Source organism: Megalobrama amblycephala, linkage group LG12 (genome assembly GCF_018812025.1).
Source record: "Megalobrama amblycephala isolate DHTTF-2021 linkage group LG12, ASM1881202v1, whole genome shotgun sequence".
Classification (NCBI taxonomy): Eukaryota; Metazoa; Chordata; class Actinopteri; order Cypriniformes; family Xenocyprididae; genus Megalobrama; species Megalobrama amblycephala.
Genome location: NC_063055.1, coordinates 17,389,829 through 17,409,426, shown reverse-complemented (window position 1 = coordinate 17,409,426; position 19,598 = coordinate 17,389,829). Strand labels below are relative to the sequence as shown.

General features: G+C 41.2%; 1 protein-coding gene across 1 annotated transcript; it reads left to right on the top strand.

Moving 5' to 3' along the window:
- Positions 1-3,251: 3,251 nt before the first annotated feature.
- On the top strand, positions 3,252-4,963 carry LOC125280678 (cystatin-like protein). The gene is made up of 4 exons (XM_048211393.1): positions 3,252-3,487; positions 3,645-3,749; positions 3,873-3,938; positions 4,054-4,963. The coding sequence occupies exons 1-4, from the start codon at positions 3,311-3,313 to the stop codon at positions 4,183-4,185; spliced, it is 480 nt and encodes a 159-aa protein (XP_048067350.1). The 5' UTR covers positions 3,252-3,310; the 3' UTR covers positions 4,186-4,963.
- The last annotated feature ends 14,635 nt before the right edge of the window (positions 4,964-19,598 follow it).

The following is a 19,598-nucleotide window of genomic DNA, read 5'->3' as shown; positions in this document are numbered from 1 at the left end:
GACCCTGAGAGGGAGTTTGTCGTCGAGGTTGATGCTTCCAACACTGGCATCGGAGCAGTACTGTCTCAAAGACATGGCAACCCCCCTAAGCTCTTCCCATGCGCCTTCTACTCCCGAAAACTCACCCCTGCAGAACAGAACTACGACGTAGGAGATCGCAAACTATTAGCTATGAAGGCGACTTTTGAACATTTGAACAATGGTGCCACTGGCTGGAGGGAAGCAAACATCCTCTCTGGTGCTAACAGACCATCGCAACTTGGAATACCTACGTTCAGCCAAGAGACTCAATCCCCGACAGGCAAGATAGGCGCTCTTCTTCACCAGGTTCCAGTTCACCGTTACTTACAGACCAGGTTCCAATAATGTTAAAGCCGATGCTCTTTCCCGACAACATGAATTCACCCAAGCTTCATCCACTAGTAGAACCCATCCTCCCTTCCACGCTCATCCTGGCCCCTATACAATGGGACATCATGGCCGAGATCGCCGACGCCCAACGCTCAGAACCATCTCCACCCAACTGTCCTCCAGATCGCACTTACGTCCCTGCAGCACGTCGCAGGAGGACAATCCATCTGGTACATGACTCTCCTAGCGCTGGCCACCCAGGAATCACTGCCACCATCCAACTCGTCAACAATCGCTTTTGGTGGCCTTCTCTACAGTCTGACATCATTTCCTTCATATGAGATTGCACCACCTGCCAAACCACCAAGTCGTCCCATCAAGCCCCAGACGGTCTGCTTCAACCATTACCCATCCCTCAACGACCCTGGTCCCACATCGCCATAGACTTTGTAACAGACCTGCCCAACTCTCAGGGTAACACTACCATACTCACGGTGGTTGACCGATTCTCTAAGGCCTGCCGTTTCATCCCACTACCGAAGTTACCCATATCCTTTGAGACAGCCGAGCATCTTTGTAACTGTGTATTTCGTTTTTATGGTCTCCCTGAAGACATTCTCTGACCGCAGTCCCCAGTTTACATCCCGAGTTTGGAACGCATTCTTCCAGAAACTATTAACGTCAGCCTAACTTCAGGTTACCACCCCCAGGCCAATGGACAGGTGGAATTCCTCAATCAAGAACTCACCCGTTATCTCAGATCATACTGTCATCGCAACCAGACGGACTGGAGTCGCTTTCTGTTCTGGGATGAATACGCTCAAAACTCACTTCGCAAGCCTTCCACAGAACTGACTCCTTTCCAGTGTGTCCTGGGATTCCAACCCCCTCTGTTCCCCTGGTCAGGAGAACCCTCGGATCTGCCTTCAGTCAATGATTGACTACAGAGGAGTGAGAATGTGTGCAGTGAAGCCCATGTACACCTGCAAAGGGCTGTCAAACGTCAGAAGGAACAAGCAGATCGTTCACGCCGCCATCACCCTGATTATCACCCGGGCCAATGGGTTTGGCTATCGACTCGGGATCTACGTCTCCGGCTACCTTGCAGAAAGCACTATAAAACACTCTCACTCACACACACGCATCGCGAAGTTTTGTTTTGCCACGGCTAACATTTCTGAGCGTTTACCCTTGTTATTGTTTACTCGTTTATGACCCTGGATTGTTTATTCTGTTACAACGTCTCACTGCCTGCCCATCTGACTCCTTGCCCGTTTATCTGGATACTGCTTGTTCTGTCTGCTGCCAGCCCCGACCCTGTGCCTGTCCCCTCGTTACATTTCAGCCTTGTCTATGATACAGTTGTTGCCGGTGATTTACCCCTGCCTGTTATACCACGTTTGTCTGCAATAAAGCTGCAAATGGATCCCATGGCTTCAGACCCTTCGTTACACTACCTCTAATTAAAGAAAAAATCTGTAATAGGTAGACAAGCACCATCAACCATCAGTTTGACTCCAACTAATCAAAGCAGAGCATGATTGACAGAGCCTTAGCCTTGTGACTGAATTCTTAACATGCGACAACATTTCTGAATTTCTTTGAACACCAGGACAATGCAGTAAAAGATGGGTATGAACAGATAGCTTAGTCTGAACAGGCCTGTTTGGTTGCAGTGACTATACTGTCAGGGTGAGATGGTGACCAAGACAAGACAAGACAAGACATGACCAAGACACTGGAAAATTTTATTTTTGTAAAAACTAATAATATGTATATATATATATATATATATATATATATATATATATATATATATATATATATATATATATATATATATATATATATTATTAATGGATTAGCATGATCAAATTCATCACTTAAACATTTATCCTGAACTTTAGGGTTAAAATCAAATTTAAAAAAAAATCCTTTTAATTTTAATTTATCTCTTGATTGAATTAAACTAAGTGTTTGCACTTGCAACATCAAGTTCAGTTCCCAAGAGAACACACATACTGATAAAATGTATACTTTAAACACTGCAAGCTGAATTTGATACAACGGTCTGCCACATGAATAAATTAAATCACAATAATTTTATAATATAATTATATAATAATTTAATAATTTAAATATAATATTAAACACACTGTACAAAAATGTTCATATTTTTTTTTTTTTATCAAATCAACTAAATAATTAATGTAGTTCAGATAGCATAATGTTTTGAGTTTCTGCATATTAAACCATTCGCCTTCATTGTATTAACTTGAATTTTTAATTTAAATGAACTCAAAATTTTAAGGCAACCAGGTAACTTACTTTTTTTAAGTTAAACCAAAAAATATTGTTTTACAGTGTGTATTTAATCAACATTTTTTAAAAAAATACTTCCTTTTGGTAGGTTCACTGACAGATCTCTTCTAATCTAGTTATAATGTATATCTTGTAATTCAGATATTATTACGTAAGGTGAACACATTTGTTGACTTAATTTACTTTATTAAATGAACTATTTTCTCTACAAAATGCACTGAAAAAATAACTCACTGAACAAACTCAATTGACTTGAGAGCAGGAATTTCATCCTAATCATGCGTTTATGAGTGCGCACAGCCTAAACACAGGTGCCACAAAAATCTGACAATACTCATTTTTAGTAGAAACAACACAGTTAAATTATGTTCGTGTAGTTACAGGAGTTTTTTTAAGTAATGTGAACATACATAGGTTGTTTGAGTGAAAATAACAACAGTGAAAGTTCATTTTTTGAGCGTGTGTGTGTGTGTGTGTGTGTGTGTGTGTTGGGGGGGGGGGTGGGGGTTGGGTTTGGGGGCTGCCTCTGGTTGCAAAGCAGACCAATCACAGCTGTTGAGGTCTGTGTATACATGACACCAGTTACTGCTTCTGACTAGATCAGGCAAACAGTGAAGAACTTCAGTTACTGCGAAAGATGAGAGGTTTGCTGTTACTGTTTAGCGCTCTGTTACTGCTGGAGTCAACAGTGGGAGACAAAGAATATCATCAGCTAAGCCAATATGAGACATATATTATTGACAGAGCAATAGAAGAAGCCAATGAGAGATATGGAAGAACCAAACATCTTGATTTTGCCTCCATTAAAAGTGCAGTAAGTTATTTAATTCAAATGTAAAACCTTTGTCATTTTACTTTGATTTCTGTGCTTATGCATTTGCCTTAAACTGCTCGATAAAAATATTTAAACATTTCCTATATGTATGGTTGTCATCTTTATGCTTTACCTGTATCTTTCCCCTATATGACAGAATTATGACAAGCGCATGCTTAATGTGTTATTAAAACCCACCTCATGTAAGAAGACAAAAGTATTTGTCCATCGGAAAGACTGTAAAATCCAAGATGAGGCTAGAGTAAGTAGCTACTCACTCTGACAGAAGGATCTTGATTGTCTAAATGCCTATAGAGACATTGTAGAATACACATAAAAATAAAAATAAAAATCTTACAGTTTCACACCATTCTATTTTTCTCAGCCTAGAGTTTCTTGTGTTGCTTGTCGTGGAAAAATGTCCTGTTTGCCTCTCAGAGAAAAAACAAAGGTACATCACATATTAGTCCATGGGGACAAAGACCTCATTTATTCACCATTATTATTCAGTCTTTTTGTTGTCAAGATATTTCTGCACTTAAAGGTTTTAACTGTTCTCATTGCAGATTGAACAAACAATATTCGAATGTTTGCGTCATCGTCATTATATTGGGGAAAACCATCCGGTGTCACTCTTAGCAGGAAATGAGCAAGAAACAGAAAATTACCAACAACCTGAATGTCTGGAATGTGCCTGAGAAATAAAAATGCAACTGGCCGTATGAATTAAAAAACAAAACTACTAATGAAATGTACTCTGTAAACTTGGCCTCTCAATTATGAAGATGTGTATTAATGTGTATTTTTGCTCAACTAGCAGTTTTCTCAATATGTTTCAATGTAATGATGTAATTTTGAGAGAAATATGGAAAATAAAGTAGCCTTAATTGGTATGTCCTAGTGTCGAATAACATACAAGTCATTCATAATTGTTTAAAAAATGTCTAAATATTCTTCATAGAAAACATTGTAAAATTGCCCCCATGAATAAAATCTTGATCTTTAGACAATTTATTGGCACTGAATTTGAGAGGTCCAAGATAATCTTGAAGAGTTATTTTGATTGTTTTCATTAGTGTTTTAAATTTATGTAGATCAATAGTTACAAATTATATTAAGGGACCTGAAGGTCAAATGCTAACTGTTGGCTTTGTTAAGCAATTTAATTAATCATAACTAACATTCTTTTTTCTTTCAGGATTAACATTTATATGCTTTTGAAAACTAAATGTCCCCAACACTTGGGCCAAAATGTGTCTAAATATAACAAAAGGGGAAACTAAACTAGACAGCTGTCTAAATATATAACCTCATGACTTTAGTAACAAGCTGAAATAATCAAGAAATCCAGATTTGCTTTTACCTAGTAATAGATAATTATACATATGAAGAACCAATCATATTGAAGAAAAATTATGTAATGAATCATGTCACCTTTTTCATGCTTCTATTCAATAAAAACTGTTGTACACTTTTTGTCAAGCGGAATTCTCTTAAATTGGTCCGAGATCTTTCCGGATATGATTAAAGCATATTCGAAGAGGCATTGTCTGGAGTCTGTCTGATTACTGTTGCGCAGCAGGCTAGACACTACAGATCTTATGCTGTGTTCTATACGAGGTTGGATGCGGGAATATTCCAAATTAAATGTCCCACTTCAGACCTCAGTGAGTTCTAGTCACTCATATGTCACCTTCACATGTTAACCACATGATGTCGCAATGACACAATGAAAGCATATCGTGTTCACTTTCAGTTGGTCACGTTCGACGTACGTCAGTAGTGACGGACGAATTGGGATATCACTAGAGAGCCCTATCAGCTTCGAGTGAACTAAAACAGGCCAGTGGAATTGGTGTGCGATATTTGCATAATGCGCAACGCCTCCGTCAAGTGTATATAAATAGGAAGTTTTTCGCTTCGGAGCCAACCAGTTGGTGTTCTCCAGCTTTCAAGACTTCTAGTGTTGAAACAAGCCTTTGAAGAGGTTCAGCATTTTGTGTTGGTGTGACAGCACAGCAGCGAGGTCGCAAGCTTCCCGAGGAGCCTGAGCTTGAGCTCTCAACTGCTGTTATTACAGCAATTAGTCCTATTTAAACCACAGTTTGTCTGTTGTGATTATTGGCCGGTTCCTCCGTTGTGTTCGGGGAGTGGTGTACCCGAGCACATTGTGACACTCCCTGTGTGCTACGGCACGAGAGAGCTGTTCTTCCCCTTCTAAAAGAGCTTCACAGACGAACCCTGCATCTCTGTCGAGATGTCATTTCGTCTGTGCGTTACTGGGTGCGGTCGTTCACCGGGCCCCGCTGATGGGCACAATCACTGCATCACATGCTTGGGCATTCAGCACGCTGAAGCAGCGTTTGTAGATAGTTCATGTTCTCACTGCGGGAACATGACTATCGCAGAGCTGAGATCGAGACTCTCATTCCTTGGTTCTCAGGGAGCGGGGGTCCCCTCCCCTATGCCCCGTGCGGCCGTTTTCTCTGGTTCCGGCCGGGATGGCGGTTCGTCGGCGTATAGGCAGGGTGATCTGAGGATCACGGTCAGGGCTTCCTCACCGAGCACCGCTCTGCGGGCCCCTGCCCCCTCTCCAGCATTGCAGCCCTTGGTGCTGCCATTAGATTGCACTGGTCCCTCTACGGAGTGGCCAACCGTTTCCTTTGGTGCCGATCTGTCGATCTCAGCATCGGAAGGTGAGCATGAGTCCTCAGGAGATGAAGATTCGGCTGCGGTGCCTCCCTCCGGGACCGTAGCGTTGCCCAAGGCTGATCCTGAGTTGACGGCTGTGCTTTCTCAGCGGCCGAGAAGGTCGGGCTCGTGTGGATCCCTCCACCGTGTCCCGGTCCTTCCCGGCTTGACGATTGGTACCTGGGGGCGGCCCACGCTGGTCAATTCCAGCGCCCCGCCCCGATGCCTTTCTTCCCGGAAGTGCACGATGAGGTGACCAAGTCCTGGCTTCACCTCCCTGGATGGCGGAGAGGCTAGGGGATACACGCGGATTCCCCCAGTCGAGCAGTCTGTTGCAATGCAGCTGTGTCCAGCAGCCACCGGCTGGCATGATGAACCACGTCTCCCATCCCGGCCCTGTAAATTCTCGTCAGGATTGACAGAGAAAGCTTACAGAGCCTGTGGACAAGCTGCCTCTGCCCTGCACGCCATGGCCCTTTTTTCAAGTATATCAGGCAAAAGCGTTGATGGAGATACCCCAGGGAGGTCTTGACCAGCAGTTGCTTGGGGAGCTGCGCACTGCCACCGACCTCAGGTAAGGTGACATCACGTTCTGTTGGTCATTTGATGTCTACCTTGGTAGTCCAGTAGCGCCACCTCTGGCTGACCCGGAGTCCAGCGGTACCCACTTGCACACAAAAAGAGCAGTTTCCCACTCCTCCAGGTCACAAGAGGGCGTGGCTGTCAGTGCGCCAGGCCCCCCCTCGCCACTGTCAGCCCCCTCTCACTTCGCCAGCAGGTTCCAGTGTGATGGTGCAGGCCGCACTCTGTGTGCCGTCTCCCATCCACACTGATACCTCGCAGAGTCTGACCACACTCCGAGCCGCTATGCTGTCCGAGTCGGGTTCCCATACTCTGCTTCGCTGCCCCACCCCCAGTATGTCTGTGGTGCCTTTGGTCCCGCTGGCTCGGTGGAAGCCTGGATAGCACTCCCCAGCCCGTCCCGCTGGCTCATTCGTACTATCAGACTCGGCTATGCGATTCAGTTCGCCCGGTGTCCCCCGGTTTTCAGGGGTGTCCACTACACTCAGGTGTCACTGGACAACGCACCTGTTCTCCGGGCGGAGATTGCTGTCCTCCTGGCGAAGGATGCAATTGAGCCGGTCCCTCCAGCCGATATGAAGTCGGGGTTTTACAGCCCCTACTTCATTGTACCCAAAAAGGGCGGTGGGCTACGGCCAATCCTAGATCTGCACGTCCTGAACCGGTCCCTTCACATTCAAGATGCTCACACAGAAGCGCATTTTCGAATGCATCCGTCCCCAGGATTGGTTTGCAGCGATCGACCTGAAGGACGCGTACTTTCATGTCTCGATTCTGCCTCGCCACAGACCCTTTCTACGGTTTGTGTTCGAGGGTCGAGCATATCAGTACAAAGTCCTGCCCTTCGGGCTGGCCCTGTCGCCCCGCGTCTTCACGAAGGTTGCGGAGGCGGCCATTGTTCCCCTCAAGGAACAGGGCGTTCGCATCCTCAACTACCTCGACGACTGGCTCATCATGGCCAGCTCGCGAGAGCAGTTGTGCGAACACAGGGACATGGCGTTAGCTCACTTCAGCCGGTTGGGTCTTCGGGTCAACTGGGACAAGAGCAAACTCGCTCCCGGGCAGAGGATCTCTTATCTTGGTATGGAACTGGACTGCGCGCCTCACACTCCATGTCCCCGTGACACCGAGCTGTCGTCGCACCCTCACTCAGTGGTAGGACCCTTCGTTCCTGCAGGCTGGAGTTCCCCTCGAACAAGTGTCCAGGCATGCTGTGGTCCACACAGATGCCTCTGTCACCGGGTTGGGGGCCACGTACAACGGGCATGCAGTGTCGGGTCTGTGGACGGGGCCTCAACTGCATTGGCATCAATTGCCTCGAGTTGCTAGCAGTACGTCTTGCACTGGGCCACTTCAAGGAGCTGCTGTCAGACAAGCATGTACTGGTCCGCTCGGACAGCACTGCGGCCGTTGCATACATCAACCATCAGGGTGGTCTATGCTCCCGCTGCATGTCGCAACTCGCCCGCCATCTCTTGCTATGGAGTCAGAAGCATCTGAGGTCGCTTCGTGCCATTCATGTCCCAGGTGTGCTCAACCGTGCAGCCGATGAGCTCTCACGGCAGCCTCCATTTGCGGGCGAATGGCGACTCCATCCCCAGGCGGTCCAGCTGATCTGGCAGCACTTCGGCGAGGCCCAGGTAGATCTGTTCGCCTCCCCGGAGACTGCCCACTGCCAGTGGTTCTATTCCCTGACCGCCGGCACGCTCAGCACAGATGCCCTGGCACACAGAGTCAGGGAGGACAAGGAGCAGGTCTTGTTAGTGGCTCCATACTGGCCCACTCGGACCTGGTTTACGGACCTAATGCTCCTTGCAACAGTCCCTCCCTGGCCTATTCCTCTGAGGAAGGACCTCCTGACTCAGAGACGGGGCACCCTCTGGCACCCGTGTCCCGAACAGTGGAACCTCCACGTGTGGTCCCTGGACAGGATGCGGAGGTTCTGAGTGATCTCCCGCAAGCGGTTATAGATACCATCACTTCCGCTAGAGCTCCTTCCACGAGGAGCCTCTATGCGTTGAAGTGGAACCTGTTCATTGAATGGTGCTCCTCGCACCGAGAGGACCCCCGATCATGCTCGGTCAGATCTGTGCTTTCCTTCCTGCAAGAGGGCCTGGAGCGAAGGCTGTCTCCCTCCACCCTCAAAGTGTATGTTGTCGCTATCGCCGCACATTACTATGCAGTTGATAGCAAGTGTTTGGGGAAACGCGTTCTGATCGTTAGGTTCCTGAGGGGATTGAGGATACTAAATCTGCCTCTCCCTTCCTCTATACCCTCTTGGGATCTCTCCCTGGTACTTACATCTCTCCGGGGTCATCCCTTCGAACCTTTGCAATCAGTTGAGTTAAAAGCACTGACCGTCCTCCTGGTTGCATTGGCTTCACTGAAGAGGGTAGGGGACTTGCACGCATTTTCGGTCGATTAATCATGCCTGGAATTTGGGCCCGGTGACTTTCACGTCATCCTGAGACCCCGGCCCGGATATGTGCCCAAGGTTCCTACCACTCCCTTCAGAGATCAGGTAGTGAACCTTCAAGCGCTGCCTTCGGAGGAGGCAGACCCAGCCCTAGCTTCGGTGTCCCTTCCGTGCTCTGCGTGTGTACGTTGACAGAACGCGAAAGGCTGTCTCCAAGCAGAGGATGGCCCACTGGATAGTGGATGCCATCGCCCTGGCGTATGAATCCCAGGGCGTGCCTTGCCCGCTGGGTTGAGAGCCCACTCCACCAGATCACTCTACATGAGCGGTCCCATATGTGTAATTGTCCACGGTCAAACTCCCTACGGTGAGCCCGTGTCTTTCCCTTAGCAGAGCCAGCTCTGCTGTCACCTGTCAGATGAGTCTCCCCCTACCCAGGTGGAGCCATCCCAGGGACTCCATATGCGTACTGCCCAACTGGCCAGTCCATATGTGGATTCTCCACGTAAACTCCTCCCCCACAGGGTAGTGGCCTCCGCAGCGCCCCCTACGGGTTCGCTTCCCCAGTGTAGTCTAGTTTACTTAGTGGGTATGTTGGAATAGCAGTAGACTCTCTCGGCGTAAGCTCGCCCTCTTCACCGTCCCAGTTGGTGCAACGGGTGGCTAGAGCTTGCGCTGGGAACTGGAAGGGGTTTCGTAACTGTGGCGCTTTAGTTGGGATCCCAATTCGTCGGTCACTACTGACGTATGTCGAACGTGACCGACTGAAAGGGAACGCCTCGGTTACGTATGTAACCCTCGTTCCCTGAAGGAGGGAAGGGAGACATACGTCCCGTCGCCACAGTTTCACAGTGCGATTGCATCTGCTTCCTATTTATATACACCTGGCGGAAGGTGCGCATTATGCAAATATAGCACACCAATTCCATTGGCCTGTTTTAGTTCACTCGAAACTGATAGGGCTCTCTAGCGATATCCCAATTCGTCGGTCACTACTGACGTACGTCTCCATTCCCTCCTTCAGGGAACGAGGGTTACATACGTAACCGAGATGTTTTTGTTAGTTATGGCAAAATAGAATAAAAATGACACCGCTTTGAAACGAGGTAACATTACGAACCAGTGTTAATTTTGTTAACAAAAACTATGAGGAAAAATGTTCGTTGACGACCTTTTTTTCCATGACTAAGACGAGACGATGAGAGACGACACCAATTTCATTTAACGATAACGTGACTAAAACTACATGTGCAATATCGTTGATGAAAAAAGACGAGACTGAAATGTGGCTAAAAGACTAAACACTTTACCAAAATCACTATTTTGAAATCGCTTTTTGTTTTTGTCGAATAAAGGAGACAAAACATTGCAGAGTGTCTTTACAAGCAGTCACGCGTATGGTTGCCAGATTTCCATAATTTAATCCCACTACCAGAGCTTTAAAAGAACACGTTTACTTAATCTTTGCTATCTGGAAACCACGCACACGAGCCCTCTCTACACTGAGGAAGAAGCGCGGATGATCTGAAAACACAGACAAGTAAGCTGGAGTTCAGCGCTCTTCATTTGAGATTTTCTACTTAAATTAAAGTGTCTATATTGCACTGCTCGTTTACTGACTAAATCTGGGACCAAAGTGCAGGCTGATATCAAGCAGTGGTTCTCAAACTGACGTACGTGAAAAGTGCCATTCATTTTATTCTACTCCACCTTAAAATAACATGAAAACTGAACATGTATTTCTAGCAGGTAAAATGTCGTATATACGCAACATGAAATCAAATTACTTCATCTTTCGCGGTCAAAACTGACTACACCCACACAAGCCAGCATCACGCTACATTAGTGCTGTTCTCAATATATAATAACATTGAGAATACAATAAAACGTTTTAGCACTTACTAACATGAAGAAAAAATATAGACATAGACTGCATTTAGATTTAAGATTAAAGCTCTCTTCAATACAAAAACATACCCTTCTGTGAGTTACTGTTTTTAAAGTTGATCATATTATAGCAGCAAGAATATTGCCCGAATGTAATATAATATCCCGAATATTGATTTTATATAACAGTTCAACAAACAATAATATTAAGTGATGTACGTTTTAAACAGTACTGTCAGTATTTTTCCTCTATTTTGCAACAAAAGCCACAGCAGAACTGCAGCACACAAGCTGTGTTTCGTGAACAAATCTGTGGCTTTGAATGAATCGTCAATGATTCAATGATCCATTCATAAATACAGCCACTCGCTTTGATACTGAAAGAATGAATGACTCGACGATTCACTCATAAAAACAGTGACTTACCGCCACCTACTGGCGGTTTTAATGTAATATTTAAAAGTATCACTTCGTTTTTATCATCATTGTATTTATTATTATTTATTTATTTTTTTTTAAATATTTAAGGCATTATTTATTTTACAAAGGTATTAAAGGTAAAACAATGCACTGGAAAAATGGATTTAAGAAGGCAAATATTGTCCCTTAATGGAAATGTTTAACTGCAGTCTAAGTGGAAAAGAGAGGGTAGACAGAAGGATGTACAACACTGTAGGAACTGTGGACGAACCAGACAAATGAATCATTCAGATGATTCTTTCAAAACATATTTCTAATTCAGAATCAAGGTTCCGGCTCCAGCTCGTCTACAGAGAGAACCAATGCTGATTATTTTTATGACACCCTATGCTTACTGATAGCAGGAGAAGTGACAAACCAAAGGGTCACCCAAGAAGATAAAGATTCTTTGATCACCAGAGCAAAGAAACAGAGAGACAATGCAGACCCTTTAGTTTCCTTACTTCACAGAAAAGCCAAAGAGACTGTTCTACAAATAAAACTGCATCAAAATTGTTCCAACAATTTTAATGGACTTATCAAACATCTTTTAACTACATACATTTTGCATTATGTGTCCACAAGTACTACCTGTAACCAGTTATGCTTTAGAACACTCACAATTCATGTAAATGTGTTAACTCTTGACTGAATGACTGAAAGTATGCCTTATTTGGACTTAATTTGATTCTTTCCCCCTTTCCTATATCCTGACTTGAATGAAATCTGTTTAAAATGTATTGTATTCCATTTAATAGAAATTATGTTAAAATGGCATTCTCTGCTGAAGCAGAAACGGGATGTAACACCTATGTTTTATTGGGGGCAGAGAAAAGCCCTTTTGAAACAGGACAATATCTGATTGGCCAAAACTCCTCAGAGGTGTGACAAACAACTAAGTAAATTGTCATATTGCAAGATAGTGAACTAGTTAGGTTAGTTCTGTTCAAAGAAGTCAAGACAAGTACCAAGAACAATGGAGTAACAAGAAGAACAGACAAGCCGTTCATTCAAGCCATCCAACCTTCACTCACTTTTCTTTTCTTTTCTTTTCTTTTACTTAATTTTTCTTTACCGCTGAAAGTCTCGTGTCCTAAGTTCCGCCGCAAAGTTCAACCAACGACTTCTGCCGCTTCAACTTTAACTCCAGCGACAAAGAGACTTCCCTTAAATTTTTCAGCAAGCTCAAACGTGATTGGGTTCTACCGAACACAACACGGACTTGAAGACCCTGCGACAAATCATCGACTTGGAAAACCCTTCTCTACACGCCAACGAGGGATATTCACACTTAAAGTCGACGCAAGCAAGTACCTCGAGATTAAAACTGAACTGGTGCATTTAAATTGATTCATGGTTCGTTCAGGTCAGATCTTCTGATGAGCATAACTTTGCTAGGAATTCATCATATCATATCGCTCTTAAAACTCTTTCTCTCTCATTTCCTTTCTTACTGCAATGCGTGAATGAATGAATGTGTGTGTGTGTGTGTGTGTATGTGTTAGTTTGTGTTAGATTAGTTTGTGTTAGAATAAATAAAATCTCTTAAAGATTTTTAAAAGAAAGTGTCTTGTATTATGTGCTTCTATAATTTAATGTCTTAAACTGCAATCTTAAGTTACCGTGCTTTAATCAGTGTTTTCACGATTGTAGGATATTTATATCTGCAAGAAGAGCTTATTACGGCTCGAGCAAATGAACGCTGGATGAATCAGTTGCTCGGTCGTAAACTTACAACTCTACTAAAGAGGATATGTACAATTGCACAAGTGCTACTGCTAAGAGTGCAATGTCAATACAGTCTGTTACCTTGATTAAAATTTTTCATATTTTCATATTTCAATGATTTGGTCTAAAGAGAAAAATTATAATGACTATTTTGTCTAAAGACTACATATAAAATAGCTATCAAAATTAATGTTGGTAACTGTAGTTTGACTAAAAGTAATGACTAAGACTTGACAAAAATGTGATGACTTTCGTCGACTAAAACTAGACTAAAATATGAAAGACTAAAATGACTAAAATGTGACTAAGACTAAGGAGCATTTTCATCTGAAGATAAAGACTAAGATTAAATAAAAAATGGCTGCTAAAATGATCACTGTTACAAACTTAATGTCTAATGTTAAAGTTTGTTTTACATTGATATTCATTGGAATCAGGATGCGCCAACATCTTGGAAGTGACATGACGAGTCTCACTGAGGTCGGGGGTTGATCGATGTACCCCAAGTACACAACGTTCCAGACGTTATTTCCTAGAAGCAAGTGGGAAAAATCTGTCTGGAACACAGCATTACTTGTTTCTTTCATATGCAACCACTAACAAAAAAGTAGTAGGCTATGCCTCCATAGTTTTGTATGCTTTCATTTGTTTTCTGGAGTAGCCTAGAAGGGTGTCTGTGCCCGGTTGCATAAAGCAACTTAAGTGTAATTTTCCTTTGTATAAGATATGTTTTGGAAAACTTAAGTGCTACATGGCAGGAGCTGGTTCAATCCATAGACTGTAAACAATCCAATGATCGGCCGCTTAATATGATATGATTATAATTTCACCAAACAGACACTGATTTCCTAATTAAGTCTGTTTTATACTGCTACTATATGGAAGTAAATTAATGCCAAATGTTTTTGAAATAAAAAGCTTGTTGAATTGCACTAATTGAAAAAAAAAAAAAAATATATATATATATCCATTACATTAACTGTGCTTGCAATTTGATGCATTGTATTTTTAAGGTGTGCATTTTTATGGGCTGAAATTCAACATAGTCGTATATATTTAAACTGTGAATATTTCAATTCAAAACATTTCCCACACATTTTCATTATTAAAAAGTCAATAATTTATATTCACCTTTCAGATTTCACTTCCAAAATATTCATTCTGTTTAAAAATACAACCTATAATATTCGACTGGCAATTTTAGGTCCATTTTATTTCACTTTACAAATTCGCTTCCACAAATTCAGTGGTTCAAATTCGGCAGAAAACATTTCACATCCGGGAACTGCAGGAAAAGCAGTAGAGTACCAATGCATGATCTCCATCTGCTGTTAGTCACCTCACCAGCAGGTGCCGCTAGCAGCTGTTTATGAAGTCCAGAGCAACGGCTAGTAAGCCATCATTCATTCATAAAAACGGATTTGCAGATTTTTTTTATTAATAGACATTATTCAAATACAAACATTTAAGGCAGGGGTCTCAAACTCAAATTGGCTGGGGGCCGTTTCTGTGATTGACACCTCATAGGAGGGCCATTTTAATATTCAAGCACAAGAAAGTGCAAAATTTCTGAAAACGTACTTAATTATTTTTCATTTACTTCAAATTTAATTTCTGATGGATAGATCCGTTTAGATCTGCTCTGACAGACAACAAAAAACTCCCTGAAACTTCCTAACTCTTCCAGCCAGATAGCAGAATTCCCTGTTTTTACTGTTATTTCTTATGCGTTCCATTTTTATTATTAGGCTATGTATTTGGTTCTTCTTTATGTAAAGCACTTTGAATTACCATTGTGTATGAAATGTGCTATACAAATAAAATTGCCTTGCCTAAAATATTTTTGCCATACTTAAAAAATGTAAACAGCAGTGTCTCTATCATTGTTACATAAGTTTTAACAGTTATACTGCAAATATCTTCCCTTACTTTATTTTAGCTTAAAGAGCATCAAAATCTTGCACTGAACCATACTGAACAAATGCAATCCCTGAATACATTTGTACACTATTATATTTCTTTCCAGACACCTAGCAACGCTTCTGCTCACAGCGCTGAGCCACATTTGTCCAAGATGCCGTTTGACGCGATTACCAATCCCAATTGATCCCAATTAAATCTCTCATGCAAAAAGGAGTTGAATGGATAAATGTCATTTAATATTTTGAATGTCACTTCTTTGGCCTTGGGAAGAATTGGGTATGATAAATATTGTTTCCTTATTTTTTTCGCTTCTTCCCCACTAAAGTCTTGCAGAACATATTTTCTTTTCAGTTGATTAGGATAATACTGTTTAGATAAGACATTTCTAATAAACTTATTTGTAAACTGTTTGCTATTTAAATTAATACCTTCAGTACAATGTAATCTCATTTCTGATCGAGAGTTGGAGTATATTACAAACTGCTGAATCATTGTTTTCAGGGGTGCTGGGATGGCCTTTATCACTCTATCATATTCTCTAATTGGGCACTTGAAACAGAAGTCACTGTAATATAGCAAATTACTAAAATTATCCATCAAATGACTTACTGCCCATATACCTTTTTCCATCCAAGTACCGAAAAACAATGATTTCCTATTACTCAGAATATATCTGTTGTTCCACAAAAGTGTATTGTGTGGTGTAAAGTTGTATTTAAACGTTAGGTTCCAGTACAGAAGAACTTGTTGGTGGAAATCAGATAATTTTGCAGGTAATTTGTATAAATCATATTCACAACGCAATAGAAAATCAATTCCACCCATCTTTTGAAAAATTGCATTTGGGATGCTAAACCAAAAAGAATTGTGACAAACAAAGTACTTCAACCATTTATAATGGACAAATATTTATAATAATGGTAATTTAACTTTTATTTTTCTAGTGACTACTGAAATTGATGAACTGAAATTGGGTATATGTAAGAGAGTCTTATTGTTGAAACTAAGTGAAGTGTTTATGGTATATACTTTTTAATGACGAATTAAGCTAATGAAATAATACGTGTCATTTTATTTACTGATTTATTTGTTGTCAACTCTACATTTTAGTGGTTAGTGCTATCGATGAATTGAAAATTGTGTATTTTTAGTGGGGAGTCTTATTGATGAAATTAATTGATTAACTGTTGTCGTTATTGGTGAACTGAAGTGTTCATGATAATTTTAGAGGGTATTGTTTTTATGAAATTTGTGTATGTTAGATTTTTTAGAGAAATTGTTTATCTAGTGACCTGCCCAAGGACTACAGATGGAAATTAGCTAATAGCTAAATCTGGTGCAGAGCATCTTCTCTCTACTTGAGATTAATGTTTTTCTGTGCATTGTGCTTGATTGATAAATAAATAAATAATTTCAGTTTTAGTACACCATTCATCACAGAAAAATCTATGACATTCATGCCACCATCTTCAATACTCTTAATCATGTTTAATCAAAGTTTATCTTGTTTAATAATTTGATCATATTATCTGATATTTCTAAAGAAAAGGCAGGGTAAACAGCTCTGGATATACTCTCCATCTTGGACAATAAAACCCTACCAAAATTTTTTATATATCCCTTTGTAGCCAGGAATTCAATATTGCTCTACATTTATCAATATTTCTAAGAATGTTTTTTTTTTTTTTCCCTCATTTCTTTGTGTCTGGTGACCGTGATGCCAAAATATTTCAATTCTGTTTTCACCTGTATATTCTCAATTAAACGAGCTGGTTGATTGTGCAAAGCAAGAATTTCACATTTATTAATGTTTAATGTAACACCTGATGCTTTCGAGAACTGACTGATTGAATCCAACACTGTGGAGATTTGCCTCTCATCTTTTAGAAAAAGAGTAGTATCATCTGCAAACTGACTTATGACGATGCGTTTTCCCATGATGTTAAAGCCATCAGATTTATTCATTTTGATCATGATAGACAGTAAATTAGCAACCAATATAAATAATAAAGGTGAGCTGTTGCAGCCCTGTCTAATGCATTTATTATCTGGGGCAAGCCTTTTTTTCATTCTAGCTGCAATAATTCCTGATAATTTATAATCAGTAATCAAAATGGCGTAATGGGTCTTAAATTATCTAGCAATCTTTTGTCTTTGCCATGTTTGGGAATAAGTATTATTAAGCCTTGCTTCATGGTTGTCATTAATTTGTTCTTTGCTATGCATTCTTGAATTGCCTTAAATAACATCTGTCTGATATCTTTCCAAAATAATCTATAAAATTTGGCTGTGAGCCCATCTGTAACCGGGGATTTATTCGATGATAATCTCAAGCTCACATCATCCAGTTCTTCAATTTTTAATTCACAAAGTTCTTTAAATGAATCATCAATCTTGGGTATGAAATCTTTAATTTTATTTAGAAAATTTGAGGAATATTTCTGGGAATATACAGAAGTATAGAGATTATTATAAAATGCAAAGACTGTCTTCTCAATGGTTTTATTATCCTTACACTCTGATCCATTTATCAGTAAGCTTGAAATTGCCTTATTTTCCTGTCTTCTCTAAATTGCTGAAGTACGAGGTGTTCTTTTCTCCTTGCTCTCCACTTCGCTCGCGATCTCACAAATGCACCTTGAGCTCTTTTGCAATACATATCATCTCATTTAGATTTCAATATTAATAGTTTGTCTTTATCTTCACTGTTTAATTCTGCCTTATCACAGTATTTACTAATTTCTTGGAACAAATTACATTCTCCTCTTCTTTTTTTTCCAAGGCAATCTCCTTATTAAACTTTATGGAACTCACTCTTATTCTATATTTTACAAATTGCCATTTACTGCAAAGACTATTTATAGTCTCATTATTTTCAATTTCAATTTTTATTTCTTTTATCTTTGTACAGGATTCTTTATTTTTTAACAGACTAGAATATACAATATAATGATCTGTTAGTGGGGCTTTAGAAATTAAGATATTGGAGGCAAGTAATCCACCAGCCAGAAGTCAATCCTAGATTTACAGGTATTATTCAGTTTAAACCAGGAATATTGTTTTACACCTGGATTTAGACTTCTCCAATTATCTATCAGGTGATTTTTATTAATAAATTCCCCTATTATATGGTTTAAGTGGTAGCTGTCCAATTTAGTGGGCCATCTATCTTCCCATTCATCAGGTGTCATATTCCAGTCGCCTCCCATTAAAATAAATTCTGTAGGATAAACTATTTTGAGTTCTGTTAAAGTGTTTGTAATTTCTTCAAGGATTTGTTCATTTTGGGCAACAGTTCTATGGCCATATATATTAGTTAGTATGAAAAAACAACCATCAATTTTTAAAACCACCATCAGCCAATGACTTTGGTTATCTGTTCTGTATGTGATTCTATCACCTGGAAACCTATTAAAACAAACTACAACTCCAGCAGACTTATTGGTCCCATTTAACTTCTAATGTCAGTAGATCAAACCTTTCCTTCGTTTAACCAATTCGATGACCCTCAATGTATCCATGCGGTCCACGATAGTAGGCACACTTTCCCTCCCGACGAGCCTGTTCAATCTGCGGCCAGTTTTTTTCTTGCCTCTCTATCCTCTAGCGGTAGCATCTCGGCGAGGCGGACGCCTTTCTCTCTTTCAGACACCATCGCATCTTGTATCTCTCCTGGTCCCTGATTCTCTCTTTAAGCTCATGATTTTCTTTGCACAGATGTTCATTGCACTTTTCTAGCTCAATGACTTATTCCTTAACTTCTTCGGCATTGAACTGCACAGCTTTCGATAGGCTAGCAATCATGCTGCTACTCTGCTTAGCTTGCTCTCGAAGTTGCGTCAGTTGCTCATTAAAGTTCCTCTCCAAACTCTGAATGGCTTCCAGTATGGTCAGGTTAGACACCTCATTTTCCTTTAATGTAGTTTTGCTCTTTTTCCCTGCTGGAATCTTGCTCAAAGTTGTTGGCGTAGAGTCTTTTCTTTTACTGGTTGTGTTAACCTCCATATCAGTCATGGTCGGCAGATTGTTCGAGGATCTTAGTGCTTATCTTAGTCCCCTTCTTTAATTATCAGTCTGACCGGTTTGATCATACTTTTTAATTGTTTGGAGCAATTGTTTGGGTGTTGTTGTGATGGTAGCCGCCATTTTGTGAGTGTCCTTTGGCGCGATGGCCATTACATGATTCAGCGAGGTGTCGCATTTATCCACGACACCCACAGTAAACGGAGAGCCAACAGTCAATAACGCATAATCCAGAATTTTTTTTATTCAGTGTCTTTACGGTTACTTTCCCTGTGTAGGCTACATGTAAGCAGCTTTCTCTCCAGTGAACGAGATTATAACTTTATTGTCCGTGGCTGGTGTACAGATCAAATGTTAAATCTGAGGTAGACATATATTTCTCTCTGTTGTTAAGTTTCCTTA